Below are 18,983 nucleotides of genomic sequence, written 5' to 3' on the forward strand. Positions count from 1 at the left end.
AAAGCTAAGCCTATGTCTACCTCAAAGATAAATAGAGACCTTAGAACAAGGGCTAGTTCTAAGAGACAAGTAAAATCAGTAATTCGCCTGACTTATGATGAGCCAGGAAAAACCAGAGATCAGCTAATTACAACTGTACACAAGGGCATTATTATTAAACTAGGGTATTAGAGTAAAGTCCTAAGTTAAAATCTTTTCCTTAACTCTGTATGTCATAGTTCGTCTCATGAGCACATGCAGACAGTTAGAAGGGGGAGGATGTGGCCCTATGGTAATGAGGCTGTAATTCAATGCATAAATAGAATTTCATAATTAGAATAACTATAGTTAAAATGTAAACATATCCAGTGAGATTATATATTACCGTTCATGTTATAATAAGACCTAAAAGTAAAAAGGCCGTGGACTCTTACTGGATAATTGTCCCAGCTGGGGTTTGACTCCCCCCCTAGCATGGAAAGCCAACGTTCTTACCAACTGAGCTATCCAGTTGCTGCCATATATATATATATACACTACCGTTCAAAAGTTTGGGATCACCCAAACAATTTCGTGTTTTCCATGAAAAGTCACACTTATTCACCACCATATGTTGTGAAATGAATAGAAAATAGAGTCAAGACATTGACAAGGTTAGAAATAATGATTTGTATTTGAAATAAGATTTTTTTTACATCAAACTTTGCTTTCGTCAAAGAATCCTCCATTTGCAGCAATTACAGCATTGCAGACCTTTGGCATTCTAGCTGTTAATTTGTTGAGGTAATCTGGAGAAATTGCACCCCACGCTTCCAGAAGCAGCTCCCACAAGTTGGATTGGTTGGATGGGCACTTCTTGCGTACCATACAGTCAAGCTGCTCCCACAACAGCTCAATGGGGTTCAGATCTGGTGACTGCGCTGGCCACTCCATTACCGATAGAATACCAGCTGCCTGCTTCTGCTCTAAATAGTTCTTGCACAATTTGGAGGTGTGTTTAGGGTCATTGTCCTGTTGTAGGATGAAATTGGCTCCAATCAAGCGCTGTCCACTGGGTATGGCATGGCGTTGCAAAATGGAGTGATAGCCTTCCTTATTCAGAATCCCTTTTACCCTGTACAAATCTCCCACCTTACCAGCACCAAAGCAACCCCAGACCATCACATTACCTCCACCATGCTTAACAGATGGCGTCAGGCATTCTTCCAGCATCTTTTCATTTGTTCTGCGTCTCACAAACGTTCTTCTTTGTGATCCAAACACCTCAAACTTGGATTCATCCGTCCACAACACTTTTTTCCAGTCTTCCTCTGTCCAATGTCTGTGTTCTTTTGCCCATCTTAATCTTTTTCTTTTATTGGTCAGTCTCAGATATGGCTTTTTCTTTGCCACTCTGCCCTGAAGCCCAGAATCCCGCAGCCGCCTCTTCACTGTAGATGTTGACACTGGTGTTTTGCGGGTACTATTTAATGAAGATGCCAGTTGGGGACCTGTGAGGCGTCTGTTTCTCAAACTAGAGACTCTAATGTACTTATCTTCTTGCTCAGTTGTGCAACGCGGCCTCCCACTTCTTTTTCTACTCTGGTTAGAGCCTGTTTGTGCTGTCCTCTGAAGGGAGTAGTACACACCGGTGTAGGAAATCTTCAATTTCTTAGCAATTTCTCGCATGGAATAGCCTTCATTTCTAAGAACAAGAATAGACTGTCGAGTTTCAGATGAAAGTTCTCTTTTTCTGGCCATTTTGAGCGTTTAATTGACCCCACAAATGTGATGCTCCAGAAACTCAATCTGCTCAAAGGAAGGTCAGTTTTGTAGCTTCTGTAACGAGCTAAACTGTTTTCAGATGTGTGAACATGATTGCACAAGGGTTTTCTAATCATCAATTAGCCTTCTGAGCCAATGAGCAAACACATTGTACCATTAGAACACTGGAGTGATAGTTGCTTGAAATGGGCCTCTATACACCTATGTAGATGTTGCACCAAAAACCAGACATTTGCAGCTAGAATAGTCATTTACCACATTAGCAATGTATAGAGTGTATTTCTTTAAAGTTAAGACTAGTTTAAAGTTATCTTCATTGAAAAGTACAGTGCTTTTCCTTCAAAAATATGGACATTTCAATGTGATCCCAAACTTTTGAACGGTAGTGTATATGTATATACTATATCTCCCCTGATATCTGATATCTGTGGCCTTAACCCCCTCCTTTCACCAGTTTAACTCTCTGGAAGTATTTGGTTGTAGCTGACCTCCTTGCTACCTCCTCATGGTTTTCATTTGCCTGTGGAATACCCGGGTACTTGTAACTGTCCTGTATGTCTGTTATCCTGCCATCTGGTAATTTAACCCCTTCGGTGCTCACCACCTTTCCTCTTTTTGCCATAATTCAACCGCACTTGTCCAGTCCGAATGACATCCCAATGTCATCGCTGCAGATCCTGGTGAGGTGGATCAGCAAGTCAATGTCTCGATCAGAGGTGGCTGAAGGCAACTCAACTTCTGAACCTGTATTCATATCCACTCTTTGTAATGATCTGACTCTGGGGGTTCAGGGCTATGCAGAACAGCAGCAGGGATAGTGCATCACCTTGTTAAATGCCACAATTGATGGTTACCTGTGGGATTGTATTTGAGTTGGATTCCAGTGTTGTTTCCCACTGCTGCATTGAGTTCTTGATGAGGGCTATTAGCATCCTGTTGGCTTTGTATTGTGCCAAGCACTCGAGTAACCAGGGATGGGGCATTGAATTGTAAGCTTTCTTGTCGTCAATCCACGCTGTACTCAGGTTGGTCTGTTTGGTCTTAGAGTCTTGGGTGACTGCTCTATCAACCAGTCACTGATGCTTTGACCCTGTGGTGTTGCTCCCTTTCTGAGTTTCGCTCATGTACTGAATCATGTGCCCATTCAACTTAGCTGCTATGATGCCTGACAGGATCTTCCTAGTTGTACAGAGGCAGGTAATTTGAAGGTGTTATGCCCTTGTAGGGATCGTTCATGATCCCTACATGATCCTTGTTCTACCCTATGTTTTTATTTTTTTATTTTATTTTATTACTTTATTGATCCCCATGGGGAAGTTCTTCCTCTGCATTTAACCCATCCTAGCTGTGTAGCTAGGAGCAGTGGGCAGCTGCCGTTCAGCACCCGCACTCTAAAGCCCCTCTCCTACTGGGCCTAGTCAGGGTGAGATCCAGCCAGGGTGAGACCCTGATGGTAGCAGGTGGTTAATCTGTGTGGCCAGGCATTCATGGAGTGCTGTTAGCGTCTTCAGCCAGTAGGCATGAATCATGTCATCAGGGCTGGTGCAGTCCAGCTGTTCGTATTTGAGACTTGTCATTTCATTGGATGTGGGTGCTATATATATATATATATATATATATATATATACACACACACACACACACACACACACACACACACACACACATATACATATATACATACATATACACATGTCCACAGGATGTTGCAATGAAACCTCTGATGTAGAAAAAACAGCTCAACAATTCAGGAGCAAAGATATATTTTTTTATAGCTCAAAGTTGTTAAATGGCAGAATAAGCTTGTTCTGCCATTTAAATGTCAATTGCGAGACCTCACAAATGCCTTTTTCCACTACATGGTACCGGCTCAACTCGACTCGCAGAGTGTCTTTCTCCATTACCGTATCAGTACCCCTCAGTGTAGCTGGTCTGCATTGATTTTGGTACCTGCACCAGTTTTTTTCTAACCTTGGCGAAGGTGGTACCAGAAAAGTGGTAACAGTTACCAAAATGCCGGTACTTTCCAGTAATGGAAAACGAAAAAGCCGAGTCGAGTTGAGCCGTTGCCATGTAGTGGAAAAGGGGCAAAAGTCAGTCATATTTAGAAGAAAGTAATTTTATTTTGTCATCGTAGGTTACATTGAATGTCTTCTCTGCATGTATCCCATCCTATTGTATAGGAGGAACAGCTGTAGCACCCAGGGATCAACTCCAGTTCTTCTTTCCACTGCCTTGCTCAGGGGCACAAACAGGAGTATTAAACCTAACATGCATGTCTTTTTGATGGTGGGAGGAAACGCACGCAGACACAGGGAGAACATGCAAACACCACACAGAAAGGACCTGGGACAGCTTGGGGTTCGAACCCGGGACCTTCTCAGCTGTGAGCAACAGTGCTAACCACTGGGCCACCATGCCACCCAAATTTATTGTGCAATCATGCAGTTAATACAGATGGAGTCAAAGTCAACCCAGGTGGCTCTTGTTAGAATATTTCATGTGATCTCTCCAGAACATTCAGTACAGCTGAACTGATTTAAGTTTTCATGCAAAGAGGAACAAGACTTATAAATCAATTTGTCATGGTTTTTAACAATTCTGAATACATCTATAGACTTTATTTCATTTTAACATTCTAAATAATGAATTCTATGGACGTAGATAAACATCCATACCTGTTAATATGTTTCGGGTTTGACTTTGCAACACAGCAAAGCAAGAGCTAGTCAGAGGGGGTGGATACTTCCTGAATCCATTGTAGCTGTAGCACATTATCATGTATCATGTGAAATTAAATGAAGTTACGATAGATTTGTTGATATTTCCATCTTTTGCTGTATGCTGTAGTTTTATCAGGGCTTAAGCAGAAACGAGACAAACACAGCGTGGAAATAACAGAGCAGAGAAAGAAGTGGAAGTGTCCACGTCTAGTGGACTGAGCAGTTAAAGAAATAAAGAGCCGAGGTTCACTTTCTCTCCTGTTACATTCGACAAAATAACAGATTAGATGCTGACGTAGTTTGATCAAAACAAGGGCAGCTGCTTTTAGAGATTATCACATAAAACGCCTCAGATAAATGGTCAAAGTCCAGTACGACTAGTATTTCATTGGTCAATTTGATCAACAAATAACACCAAGGACTTTGTTGTATGGCGAGGGGCAAACCATCAAACTTCTCTTCTCAGAGAGAGAGAGAGAGAGAGGTAATAACGACAACCTCCTCTTCAGAAAAAGCTAGAGCCTTTGTTTGTGGATATGGATTCATTACGTGTTGTATCTGGATCCACTGTGTTGCCCTGGCTGGACATCCGGGCCCTGCTCCTCTTCTCTCTGCTGTTTTTAGTGATCGCAGATTATATGAAGAACCGTCGGCCCAGCAGTTTCCCTCCGGGACCCCGAGCGTTGCCTCTCGTTGGAAACATATTCACCGTTGACTTCACCAGGGCCCATGAGAGCCTGACTCAGGTAGAGCGTACAGCTGGTCTGCAGTGGACTTATGATGCTGTTCACATGCAGCACCCACCCATCTTGCCACTGAACCATATGCATGCACTTTTTCAACACCCTCCCTGAGGTCATATTCTCAGGCATGGTTTTCTAGCCTCCTTCTGATAGTCCTTCATCCAGGTGTACCCAGTCTGGCACTGTACCTGTCTCTTTCCATTAACTACTGTTTCTTCTCCAATAAGTTCACAGTTTACCAAGTAAGTTTGTAATACAACAAATGTGACCTGGTTTGGTAATCACATAAAAAAAAATTTTTTAAAATCTTGAGGGGTACAAAACAATATTCCAAAGATACACAGATGGCAAAATTGCTGTGGCCCGGACCCGTCCCACACCCGACTTTCATCTTTCTTTCATCCGGCCCACATACCATGTGGAATGATGGCACTTGGGTGGTCCGCTCCTGTTTGCCAGATCTGGGCCAGAACCAAGCCATAGTAAAGCCACATGTGCTACATATTTGCCAAAGGTGGCCCATATTTGTTTTGTGATATTTGGGCCATACTCACCACTTACCACACGGACCACTTCAGGGTCACATCCCGATTACATGTTACCCAGAGCACCGTGTCTTTGCCAAAAAAAGGCCCACATTTGATTTGGCATACTTGGGCCATATTTGCTATTATACATGTGGGCCACTTCAGGCTCACATCCATTTTGTCAGGGCCAGAAGAAGGCCATCAGTGCTGCATCATTAACTAAACTGGCCCACATCCGGATGCTGTCTGGATAAGAGCTTAAAATATGTCCAAGGGAGCGTATCTGAGAACGTAAGAGTACCTGTGCACCAGGAATGTCCAGTGGGCAAACCAGTAAAGGGTTTAGGGCACTAACCGTGTCTGAAAACCAACACAATAGAAACCTTTGCAGAATAATACTGCAGCGATGCCACACAGTGAGTGATTGCATTGTTAAGAATGCTGTTGTATAACTTTATCAAGTTACATACTTGCATTTTAGACCAGGGCTCAAAGTTGCTGTTGTACTTCAATGTCCCTTCCAGTTAGCTGGGACATATGGGGATGTGTACAGCCTGAGAATGGGCCAGACGTGGATGGTGGTATTGAACGGGCTCAAGATCCTGAAAGAAGCTCTGGTAACCCATGCAGACAGCTTCTCAGAGCGCCCTACACTTCCTCTCCAGCAAACCATAACCCACAATCACGGTAAGGAAACGCCAGACATTTAGCAAAGTCGGAGAGGGCTCTTGTTCACCAGCAGTTCTCCACATTCGTATTTTAGGAAGTGGTTAAAGAAATGGATTTATATCCACAGAAAATAATAATAATATATACAGATGGAGTTTTTTATTTAATAATAATATTATTATTATTATCATTATCATCATCATCATTATTATGGCGGCGCAGATTGCGGCGGCCTCACCCAGCACCGTCCATGCAGCATTTTTGTCCACGTCTGCGTCTAAGTTTGTCTTGGTCTGATTGGCTGGGAGAGCTGGTGCTGGATCGGCTGGGAGAGCCTGGTCTGCGTGTCCTGTGGGCCCAGGAACCACGGCCCTGCCTGGAGCTGTACCCAAAGAGGGAATAGCGAGAGCGGACTGACAGTACGCAGTAGCGGGGCAGGCTAAGCTAACTGCTAGCCCATGCAGACCGGCAGTTCTGACAGCCATCTTGGCTGGTGTTCCTTCTCCTGGACAGTGATTTTTTTTTAAAAAAAATTTTAAGTTCAGATATGTGGGTTAGTTTGGATATGTGTGTTAGTGTGGATATGTGGGTTAGTTTGGATATGTGTGTTAGTTTAGATATGTGTGTTAGTTTGGATATGTGTGTTAGTTTGGATATGTGTGTTAGTTTAGATATGTGTGTTAGTTTGGATATGTGTGTTAGTGTGGATATGTGTGTTAGTTTAGATATGTGTGTTAGTTTGGATATGTGTGTTAGTTTGGATATGTGTGTTAGTGTGGATATGTGTGTTAGTTTGGATATGTGTGTTAGTTTGGATATGTGCGTTCTTGTAGTTTTTGCAGCACAACACAAAGACAACAGTCTTTGTGTTGTGCTGCTGGGGGGAAACGATGCTTCATTTCATTTCATGTTCACAAGTGCATGAGATGAAATGACCAGGTGGTTCTGGTTCTGGTTATTTGGAGAGGCTCCAGAGCTGGGACCTGGCTAAAGTAAGTGTGGTTTTGGTTAGGTGGTGCCTCACGGGTGGAGTTGGGATGAAGGAGATAGTATAAGGAAGATGGGTTGGGCTATAATAAAGTGACAGGATATATTTTGTCCTTTGGGAATCTTGGTGCACACCACTATGTCGTTCTGGTTTAACTGAGCGTGCTGAAGTCATGTTTGCTCCATTGTTAAGATGGTCGTAGTGTTGCGTTATCAGTAGTGCCTTAAACCTTATCAACCTTTTCAGGCAATTATTTAATCCCTTACTACATGCATGACTATCCTATAGTAACAGTATGCACTAAACAAAGTTATATATGTTTGTCATGTCATGTGCACAAACCCAATATTCTTGTACTTTTTCCAGTTTCTCCGATTTTGACAAATTTGTTTAACTTTGGATTATATCTACCAGGTATAATTATGACAAATGGGCCTACTTGGAAGCAGCAGAGGCGTTTTGCACTTTCCACCCTCAAATTCTTTGGCGTTGGCAAAAAGTCGCTGGAAACTGCCATCTTGGTTGAATTTACTTTTTTTGCCAAAGAAATTGCCGGTCACAAAGGTAAATATGGACCATAATTCCCCCATTCAACCAAAACCACGCTTTTAGTGCACATAAATATTTGAGGCTGTGCACTAACCATGAACTTTTCTTTAATTGTCAACTGTTCAGGCAGGCCCTTTCAGCCCCATTTCACCATCAACAGCACCGTCTCCAATATCATCTGCTCGCTGGTGTTCGGTCATCGATTTGAGTATGGAGACGAGAGGTTTATAAACATAATGAGGAAACTTGACAGGGCTATTCAAATTGAAGTCTCCATTTGGGCTCAGGTAGGCACCACCGTATGCTCACCACCCTGTGAAACAGTATCGCCAAACATGCATGCTTGATAAGATAACTGATACACTGCAAGATTCAGCAAATCACGATTTAATTACCTTGAACCAATTTTCAGTTCTTTAACATAATCAGGTGGTAATGTCCAAACCATCACTCTCATCAGTCCCTTGTTGTCATGACATTATCTCGACATCACACAGCTCTACAATTCATTTCCTGTACTGATGAAGTGCCTGCCAGGGCCACATCATACTGTGCAGCACATCTGGAATGAAGTAAAAGACTTGATAAAGGAGGAGCTTCAACAGCATAAAAAGAACCGGGACCCCGCAGAACCAAGGGACTACATCGACTGCTACCTGAACGAGATCGAGATGGTGACTGGCAAGGAAAAAATCTTAACTTCCACTGTCTTGATATGAAATGAGTCCCCACTAAGCGCAATAATGCAGATTCAGTGATGTTATGACCTCAGGGAGAGAAAGTGGTGCGTCTGTAACCAGCAGAGAACTGAGCCCAGCTGATGCACCAAACTATACTGACCTTGATTTCATTTTGGTGTCATGCCCAGGAGGTTGTGGTGCCAAGTGCAAAGTACCACCTTTCAGCATTACTTTTCCTATGAACATCCCAGTAAACCCTGATATACTGGCAAGAACTCCAGCCCTGAACTGGAACAAACACAGCAAATATCTACAAACGGGTGACGAATTAGAGGAATACCCGACATAAAGTGTCTTAGTAAGGTGTTGGGCCTCCAGAACAGCTTCACTGCTCCTTGTCATGGATTCTACAAGTGTCTGAACTCTACAGGAGGGATGAAACACCATCTTCCAAAAGCTGTTCCCTCTTTTGGTGTTTAGATGATGGTGGTGGAGAGTGCTGTCTAACACGTCGGTCCAAAATCTCCCATAGGTGCTCAGTTGGGTTGAGATCTGGTGACTGAAGGACCTAGCATGATCTATATCATCTTCATCCTCATCAAAGCATTCAGTGACCCCTTATGCCCTGTGGATGGGGGCATTGTCATCCTGCAGAGACCCCTCCCATCAGGATAGACATGTCTCATCGTAGGGTAAAGGTGATCACTCAGAATAACTGTGTTGATTTGCAGTGAGCTTTGGGTAGTGACCGAAGGGGTGAGATCGCGGATACAAGCAGCTGAAATGCGTTTCCTCCGTAGGGTGTCTGGGCTCAGCCTTAGAGATAGGCTGAGGAGCTCGGACATCCGGAGGGAGCTCGGAGTAGAGCCTTCGCATTGAAAGGAGCCAGTGGAGGTGGTTCGGGTATCTGATTAGGATGCCTCCTGGGCCCCTTCCTTTGGAGGTTTTCGGGCACATCCAACTGGGAGGAGACCCCGGGGTAGACCCAGAACTCGCTGGAGGGACTACATGTCCAATCTGGCCTGGGAACGCCTTGGGATCTCCCAGGAGGAGCTGGAGGGCGTTGCTGGGGAGAGGGACGTCTTGAGTGCCCTGCTTAGCTTGCTGCCACCGCGACCCGACCCCGGGGAAGCGGCTGAAGATGAATGAATGAATGAATGCATGAATGATTTGTAGTGACCCTTCCATCTAAGGGGACAAGTGGACCCGAACCATGCCAGGAAAATGCCCCCACAGCAAACAGAGCCCCCGGACCCCCTCACTGTAGGGGTCAGACATTCAGGGTTTTCCTTTAACTTGTCAGCCGTCTGCATGTTGAATTAATCTGGCTGAGTTTTGTCTGAATCCCGTGTTGTGTTTGCATTCTCAGAGTAAGGGGGATGCAGGGAGTACTTTTGATGAGGACAACCTGGTGATTTGTACCTTGGACCTTTTCGCGGCCGGTTCTGAGACCACGTCCACCACCCTGCGCTGGGCTCTCCTCTACATGGCAAAGTACCCTGACGTTCAGGGTAGGCCTTACTGACTGAACCAACACACATGAATATGAATCAGTAAAAAGAGCCAAAACATGAACTCATCTGCGAGGCTGGACTGGACTCCTGGGGTGTGGACCGTGAATTAATGAATGAACATGTTACAGCGTGTCCTTTCATTAAAAAATCATCTCTAAGTGCTGTAAATTTAAAAGAATAAAATAAAGCAAGCGGGCTGGAATAGGAGTGAGGAGACGTGGGTTGGGTTTTTAGTCCAGCAAGGAGGGAGACGCCTGACTGGATACAGCACCTCTGCAGATTGTGGGTCTACGTAACACAACATATATCTACTCCACACCCATCCATCCATTATCCACACCGCTTATCCTGCTCTCAGGGTGGCGGGGTGCTGGAGCCTATCCCGGCCGTCCCTGGGCCGCAGGCGGGGAGACACCCTGGACAGGCCGCCAGGCCATCACAGGGCCCACACACACACACACACACACACACAACACACACATCACACATGCACACCTAGGGACAACTTAGTACAAGAAAATTATTTTAAATAAATTAATAAAATAATCAAAATAATAAAACAATAATAAACGAACATAATAAAGTAATATTGAATAAAATAATAAATGATCAAATAAAAATAATAAAGACATTTAATGAAATAATTTCCAAATATAAGACAATACCAGCCTTATTGTGATAGTTTTGTAAAAACTATAAAATGTAAAACTAGTTTTTAAGTACGAGTAAAGCTCAAGCACACTCTATTCAAGTTGTAACAGTCAGTTGTAACAGTCAGTCAGTTGTAACAGTCAGTTGTAACAGTCAGTCAGTTGTAACAGTCAACTGTAACAGTCAGTCAGTTGTAACAGTCAGTTGTAACAGTCAGTCAGTTGTAACAGAGTCAGTTGTAACAGTCAGTCAGTCAATTGTAACAGTCAGTTGTAAGAGTCAGTTGTAACAGTCAGTCAGTTGTAACAGTCAGTCAGTTGTAACAGAGTCAGTTGTAGCAGGCAGTCAGTTGTAACAGTCAGTCAGTTGTAACAGTCAGCTGTAACAGTCAGTCAGTTGTAACAGTCAGTCAGTTGTGTTAGTCTACTCAAACAAAATGACAAAAAGTTGTAGACCTGCTGTAAAAGATGCAAAAGATGTAAGAGAGTTTGTGGCGCCATCTGGTGGGCAGGAACGTCATGAACAGAAAGCCCGACCCGCAATGTGCAATGTTTTCTCAGGGTAAAGAGAAGCTGGCAGTTGTTTAATCTATGACTTCCTGTCATTTATTGACATACACGGGGGTGAGAGACACCACAGATAGCTGTTTCCTCCCCCCTCTTTTTCTCCCCAGTTGTATCCGGCTAATTACTCCACTCTTCCGAGCCGTCCCGGTCGCTGCTTCACGCCCCCTGCCGATCCGGAGAGGGCTGCAGACGACCACATGCCCCTCCGATACATGTAGAGTCGCCACCCGCTTCTGCCGCTTCCCACCACAGATAACTCTTAACATTACATACATATTGGGCGTCCGAGTAGCGTGGTGGTCTATTCCGTTGCCTACCAACACGGAGATCGTCAGTTTGAATCCCCGTGTTACCTCCGGTTTGATCGGGCGTCCCTACAGACAATATTGACCGTGTCTGCGGGTAGGAAGCCGGATGTGGGTATGTGTCCTGGTCGCTGAACTACCGCCTCTTCTGGTCGGTTGGGATGCCTGTTCAGGCGGGGGGAGGGGGAACTAGGGCGGAATAGCGTGATTCTTCCACGTGCTACGTCCCCCCGGTGAAAAGAAGCGGCTGGCGGCTCCACATGTATCGGAGGGGGGGACAAAACATTACATACATATTGACCTTTTCAGTTCATGTAGCATGCATGTATATATATATATATATATATATATATATATATATCGCTCTAAAATCCTGTCTTCTGCCTCTAATCCTAAGAAACTCTTTGAAACCTTCTCTACACTTCTTCAACCCCCACCTCCTCCTCCTACTTCCTCCCTTCTCCCTGATGACTTCGCTAACTTCTTTGACAAGAAGGTAAACAACATCAGATCCTGTTTTTCTCACCACCCGGTTAGTGCTCCTTGCACTAGCCCACCCTCTGCACCCTCCCTCACCTCTCCACGCCCCATCCTATCCCACTTCGCTCCCCTCTCCCCCGATGAGGTCCTCAACCTCATCACACCCAGTCGCCCCACCACATGCTCCCTTGACCCGCCCCCCCCGTCTTCTACAGTCTATAGCACCTGAACTCCTTCCCTTTCTAACCCACCTCATCAACACCTCCCTCCAGGCAGGATGCTTTCCATCTGCCTTCAAGACTGCTAGAGTCGCCCCCCTTCTCAAGAAACCATCACTTAACCCCTCTGACGTCAAAAACTAAAGACTGGTTTCCCTTCTTTCTCCTACAAAACTTTCAAACGTGCTGTCTTAAACCAACTTTCTTTGTACCTCCACCATAACAACCTCCTGGACCCCAACCAGTCTGGATTCAGGGGGGGTCACACGACAGAGACGGCTTTCCTTGCAGTGATAGAATTGCTGAACTTTGTGAGAGCAAACTGTCTCTCCTCTGTCCTGATACTCCTGGACCTGTCAGCTGCGTTCGACACAGTGAACCACCAGATCCTCCTCTCTACCCTCGAGAGGCTGGGTGTCACAGGCTCTGCACTCTCAATGTTCGCATCCTACCTGACGGGTCACTCCTACCGGGTGACATGGAGGGGATCTGTGTCGGAGCCTTGCAGACTGACTACAGGCGTTCCACAAGGTTTGGTTCTGAGTCCTCTCCTGTTCTCCCTGTACATGACATCCCTGGGTTCTGTTATACTTGCATGACTTCTCTTACCATTGTTATCCCAATGACACCCAGCTGATCTTGTACTTCCCTCCCTCTGACACACAAGTAGAGACACGCATTGCCGTGTGCTTGACTGGCATTTCGGAGTGGATGGCAACACACCACTTGAAACTCAATCTGGACAAGACAGAGCTGATGTTTCTCCCAGGGAAAGGTTGCCCGCACCGAGACCTGGCCATCACCATTGACAACACCGTGGTGACTCCAACTCGGACAGTGAGGAATCTGGGTGTGATCCTGGATGACCAACAGTCGTTTGCTGCAAACGTTGCATCGGTTGCTCGCTCCTGCAGATTTCTCCTCTATAACATCACGAGGATTCGCCAATTCCTCACCGACGAAATGGCACAGGTGCTCTTCCAGGCTCTGGTCATCTCCCGGCTGGACTATGGCAACTCCCTCCTTGCTGGTGCCCTGGCGTTAGCCATCAGACCTCTGGAGCTTGTTCAGAAAGCTGCAGCTCGTCTGGTGTTCAACCGCCCTAAGTTCTCCAACACAACTTCCCTTGTCATGTCCCTACACTGGCTCCCAGTAGCTGCTCGCATCCAGTTTAAGACTCTGGTGCTAGCCTACAGGGCAGTGAAAGGAACAGCTCCTTCCTATCTCCAGGCCATGATCAAGCCCTACACCCCCACCCGACCACTTCACTCTGCTGCCTCAGGACGCCTGGTTGCCCCGTCGCACAGAGGCTCCTGCTGCCGATTGACCTGGTCACGGCTCTTTTCTGTCCTGGACCCACAGTGGTGGAATGAGCTCCCCCACTGATGTCAGGACAGCGGAGTCGCTGCCCATTTTTCGGCGCAGGTTGAAAACTCACCTCTTCAAGAACTACTACCCTGTTACTTGTTCTTAGCACTTATTGTATTCACTCATTTTAAAAAAAAACTCTTTCTTGTGCTTTTACTTTAGCACTGGTTTTACTCTTAGATGCTTGTTTAGAGAGAAGATGCACTTATGACCTCTGATGACTAGTAGTTCTCCTGATTTCCTACGTTAAATGATGCACTTATTGTAAGTCGCTTTGGATAAAAGCATCAGCTAAATGACTGTAATGTAAATGAAATGTACATATATATACTGTATGCATCCACACATGCCCATGTCATTTTACTGTAGAAAAAAACAATTTCCTCTCTCTATTGATCTTTCTTATTTGAGGTTAATGGTTGGATTTACTGAACTACTCAGCATTGAATGAAAATCAAACTTGTGAACGACGTAATCCTTTACTCCGAGAGGACTGTTATAGTGCAATGATTGGAGACAGTGAGGAGCTCCACAACATCCCACTCCTCCCAATACAATATACAACAGAGTTAGAATGGACACGGAGCAGAGATGTTTTAATCTCTGCATGATTGCTGCAAGTCTATCAGGAGACGAATGAACAGAACTCCTTATTAGTGATGGAAATCCAGTTTGGCACCATGCATGATGTGATACTAATACCTTCATTTACGTACTCAATTACTGAACTTTTATGCCAAGCCCATTCCGTCTGTTGATGAATGCCCTACTTACCCATTCCTCTCCCGTTCGACAGAAAAGGTCCAGGCTGAGATAGACCGAGTGATCGGTTCGTCCAGACAGCCGTCTATGATGGACCGTGCCAATCTGCCCTATACTGACGCTGTCATTCATGAGATTCAGAGGATGGGCAACATAGTTCCTCTCAGCATACCTCATATCACCAACAGGGATGTTCAACTGGGAGACTACACAGTCCCGAAGGTCATTTCTCTAAAGTTGTACTACTGTAGAACGTGTTATAATAAATATTCTTCACATTGCACATCATATTGATCTTTATGTCGTTTCATAAAAATCTAATTATAGGGCGTTACAATTATTCCTAATCTGACTTCGGTGCTGTTTGACAAACATGAGTGGGAGACACCTTTCACCTTTAACCCAGGACACTTTCTAAACGAGGAGCGCAAGTTTGTGAAGCCAGCTGCATTCCTCCCTTTCTCCGCTGGTAAGACGTGAACAATGGTTGTTTTTTGAATGAATAACTATGACATACAAACATTATGGGTAACAATCTCTTTAGTTGGGTGTTTAGGAAGGTGCAGACACAACAGCAGTAGCAACACGGTTTCCTTTTAAGCAGGTCTTTGCTCAAACTATTGTGATTTGTAGAGGAATGTGTCATTTCTGAGGCTTTAAATTCAGGTCAAAGGTTTCTGACCTCACTCCCATTGACCTTTAGAGCCTGCAGGGCTGAGATGAATGTGTCAGTTGACGTTTCTTGTTTGGCTGGTGATGTAGCTCTTGTATAGACACTCATGACTGTTTTCTTTACAGTAATTACAGATATGACAGGTAGCAACTAGGTCAGTAGCTCTTGGGTCACTGAATAAGTTAGCAGATGCGTTACCAGATAAGCAATAAACTACATTTTTTATATCAAGTCTTTTTGATAATCATCTGCTTGAGATTTATCAAGCAGATGATTATCAAATTGTGCTGGCAGAGCTGTACTGCTATGGAGCGTGTCTATAGGTGGCGGATAGTGGAATGCTCCCTCAAATACGGTGGACAGCTGCGAAATAAGCAGGCTTACCTGACAACAGTGGCAGTTGCTACCAGGGCGCAGTGGCACATTGGGTGGCACTGGTGGACCTATAAAAAAGCTGCAAAGGCCCCATAACGGCACTGTGACAAGGCGTTTGAAGGTTGCCTTTAAATAGGCCTGCTCCACACTGGGCAGCAGCAGTGTAGTACCTGTAGCTGGTGGACGAGCCAAACCGTCTGGCCAATGATAGCTCAGGACAACAGGAGGCATGCTGGAAACTCTAGTATCTGTTCTCTGTACTACGAGCAGAAAACAATGGGAAACCACTGACTATTTTTACCAAAAACCCCAAATATGCTTAACAACTTGTTGAGCATGTTTTTCGGCAGCCAACATCATAACTGATGATGCCAAAGAAAGAAAGATGATCAAATTATCTGCTTGATAAATCTCAAGCAGATAATTATCAAAATTGATCACTTCAGCTTCCAGTGTGGGAAGATGGCGGTACAAATTCCCATTTGCAGCGGCCTCACCCAGTACCATCCATGCAGTGGCTTTGTCCACGTCTGTGTCTATGTTTGTCTTCGCTTGATGGCTGGGAGAGCTTGGTCTGCCGCGTCCTGTGGGCCCAGGGACCACAGCCCTGCCTGGAGCTGTGCCCAAAGAGGTAACACTGTCATCCTGGCTGGTGGTCGTTCTCCTGGATAGGGATTTATTTATTTATTAATACTATATATGTGTTAGTTTGGATATATTTGTTCTTGTTGTTCTTGGATATGTGTTTTTGTCTTTGTGTTGCACTGCTGGGAGCTGGGGGAAACGGTGTTTTGTTTAATTTCATGTGCGCAAATGCATGAAATGTAATGACAAAGTGTTTCTGATTCTGATGAGGCTGGTTGGATCACAGCTTCCACATCTTGTACCAGTTTTGAATTAGCTGATGGAAATTTCCCATTGACTAGCTAAACATTAAAACATTTTGCTTTTATTGGTTCATGATGTTTATTTGTCCCAGGGAAAAGAGTTTGTCTTGGTGAGAACCTGGCCCGGATGGAGCTCTTCCTCTTCTTTACCTCCCTACTGCAGAGGTTTCACTTCTCCATGCCTGCTGGTGTGAAGCCCTCACTGGATTACCGCTTCGGGCTCACACTGGCACCAGTCCACTATGAAATCTGTGCCACACCTCGTCAAGACTAATTCTGCTGGTTGTGGAATAGCCCTCAAAACGCCACAGTAATAATTTATGTTAGCATTTGTTGTGCTTTTTTGTCATTGGTGCTCATTTGAGACACACACTAACGTTAATGCAACAGGACAAAGTGAAAGTCTGGTATCAAAACACGTTCAGCTAGCCAGTCATAATGAACACTGAATCAGTGACCACTTCCTCCTGCAGACGCACATGGTAGCCTACTAAATAAACAAACTGTCATGGCAAAACACATGAACTGTTAGCACCAGGAAGGTGTCTTCCTCACTTAGCCTACGTGCACATCTCAGCCCGGTATCACGAGATTTCGTGTCATAGTCACAAAATTTAATCTATGAAATCATGTAGGGGGACACCATGTCACTGAAATTTTCTTGTCCGGTACCACAAAGTTGTATCCAATGCATTCCTACGGGCCAAGTTTTTCTTGCGTGAGTCACATTATCAAGATGCTGACTCTGGCTGGTCTGGCCTCCCAGGAGAGGAGGCACAAAAACTATGGCGGTTAGGGTTAGGGTAGTTTTTGTGTTTTCAAATAAGTGACCGGCATTCTCCTGAGAGGTCAGACCAGCCAGAGCCAGCATCTTGATAACGTGACTCACGCAAGAAAAACTTGGCCCGTAGGAATGCATTGGATACAACTTCGTGGTGTCGGACAAGAAAATGTCAGTGACATCGTGTCCCCCTGTACGATTTCATAGATTACATTTCGTGGCTAAGACACAAAATCTCATGACACCCGGTTGCACATCTAGTTGATGGAGCTTTGGCACTTCTTACAACCAGATGTCGCTACAGCCTCTCACACGTTAGCAAGAAACGACAAAGCCAATCTTGTTTGCGATACTGGGTTAAGGAGGCGGAACTCAGTAGAGGAAGAGATCTGGCAACCATTTCTGTACACTAGACACTGACGGACAACAATAATAATTTTTTTTAAATTGGAAATTCTGACATTAAATTAACCTGAATTCAATTTCATTTCATGTGCTACACATACTCTTATACAATATAAGATCTTACATGCATTCATTATACTAATGCTAGACTAGCAAGGATATTTCTTGGTATATGTGATGCATGTAAACCGTTGAGGACCATGACCTGCAGACCAGCTTCTCATGTTTTGGACCTGCCTTGGCTTCTTTGAATTCTGGACAGACATTTTTAAATCCTTTGGGGATATATCTGGTGTGGACGTTCCACCTGATCCTCTTATGGCCCTGTTTGGAATTCCCCCCAGGACTACCACTCCCCTGTATCTCAGTAGAGTTATGTCTTTCACCTCTCTTTTAGCTAGACGTCTAATACTGTTGACATGGAAACATGTATCGCCACCTACCCACAGTAGATGGATCAAAGATGTGTTGTACTACCTCAAGGTAGAGAAGATTAGAGTTTCCCTGAAAGGTTCACTGAGAAACTGAAAAAACATGGTCACCTTTTCTGGACTATGTAAAGTGCTTAACAGTTGCCCCAGAGGATGGGGATAGCTAATGCCACAGAAGGTTAGATAGAATGTTCTACACACACATGCACACACTGTTGTTGTTGCTGGTGTTGTTGTTTTTCTTTTTCTTTAGGGGTCCATGTACTGCGGGAACCCTGGTGTTACTGGATTGGCATGCCTTGGGGGTTTACACATGATGCTTGACATCATCTACACATAATGCTAATTCTGTCTTTGATATTGTCACCTGTACCACAATTTTTTTTCTTCCTGTTTATCTCTGCTCTGGGGATGGAAGGGAGGAAGGGGGTTCATATGCTTGTTTGTTTGTGTTATGTTTGAACAAATTGCAAAACTCAATAAACATTTTTTAAAAAGTACCTGAATTTCCTCGGTTTCAATATATTATTATCATTATTATTATCATTATTATTATTATTATTATTATTATTATTATACAAAATTCCTTTAACTTCATGCCATAATACAACATAATAACCAGGCCCATTCCTTGGGCCTAGGGTTAGAATGAGATAGAAGTCTATTTGATGGATAGTGCCTTTCTTAGGATATGAGATGTTCCAAGTAGTGCAATCTTCTGTAGTTCTTGTATTTTGATGTTACCCAGGATTATTATTATTATTTATTTCGTGTTTCCTGTTTTACATCCTGTAGACCCGGGTCCAGACTATGAACCTGAGGCACTATAGGGCAGATGTCACTTGATTAGAATAGAATAGAATAGAATACACTTTATTTGTCATTTGTACATACATACAATGAAATTCACTCTGCATTTAACCCATCCTAGCTGAGTATCTAGGA

At 44.3% G+C, this 18,983-nt stretch overlaps 1 protein-coding gene across 1 annotated transcript; it reads left to right on the top strand.

The window, feature by feature from the left end:
• The first annotated feature begins 4,959 nt into the window (after positions 1 to 4,959).
• LOC130109465 (cytochrome P450 2J4-like) lies at positions 4,960 to 16,695 on the top strand. The gene is made up of 9 exons (XM_056276373.1): positions 4,960 to 5,212; positions 6,261 to 6,423; positions 7,808 to 7,957; positions 8,069 to 8,229; positions 8,440 to 8,616; positions 9,992 to 10,133; positions 14,521 to 14,708; positions 14,814 to 14,955; positions 16,514 to 16,695. Exons 1-9 carry the CDS (start codon positions 5,003 to 5,005, stop codon positions 16,693 to 16,695), a joined length of 1,515 nt encoding a protein of 504 aa, XP_056132348.1. The 5' UTR covers positions 4,960 to 5,002.
• Positions 16,696 to 18,983: the final 2,288 nt, after the last annotated feature.

The sequence above is a fragment of the Lampris incognitus genome, chromosome 3 (genome assembly GCF_029633865.1).
Source record: "Lampris incognitus isolate fLamInc1 chromosome 3, fLamInc1.hap2, whole genome shotgun sequence".
Lineage (NCBI taxonomy): Eukaryota > Metazoa > Chordata > Actinopteri > Lampriformes > Lampridae > Lampris > Lampris incognitus.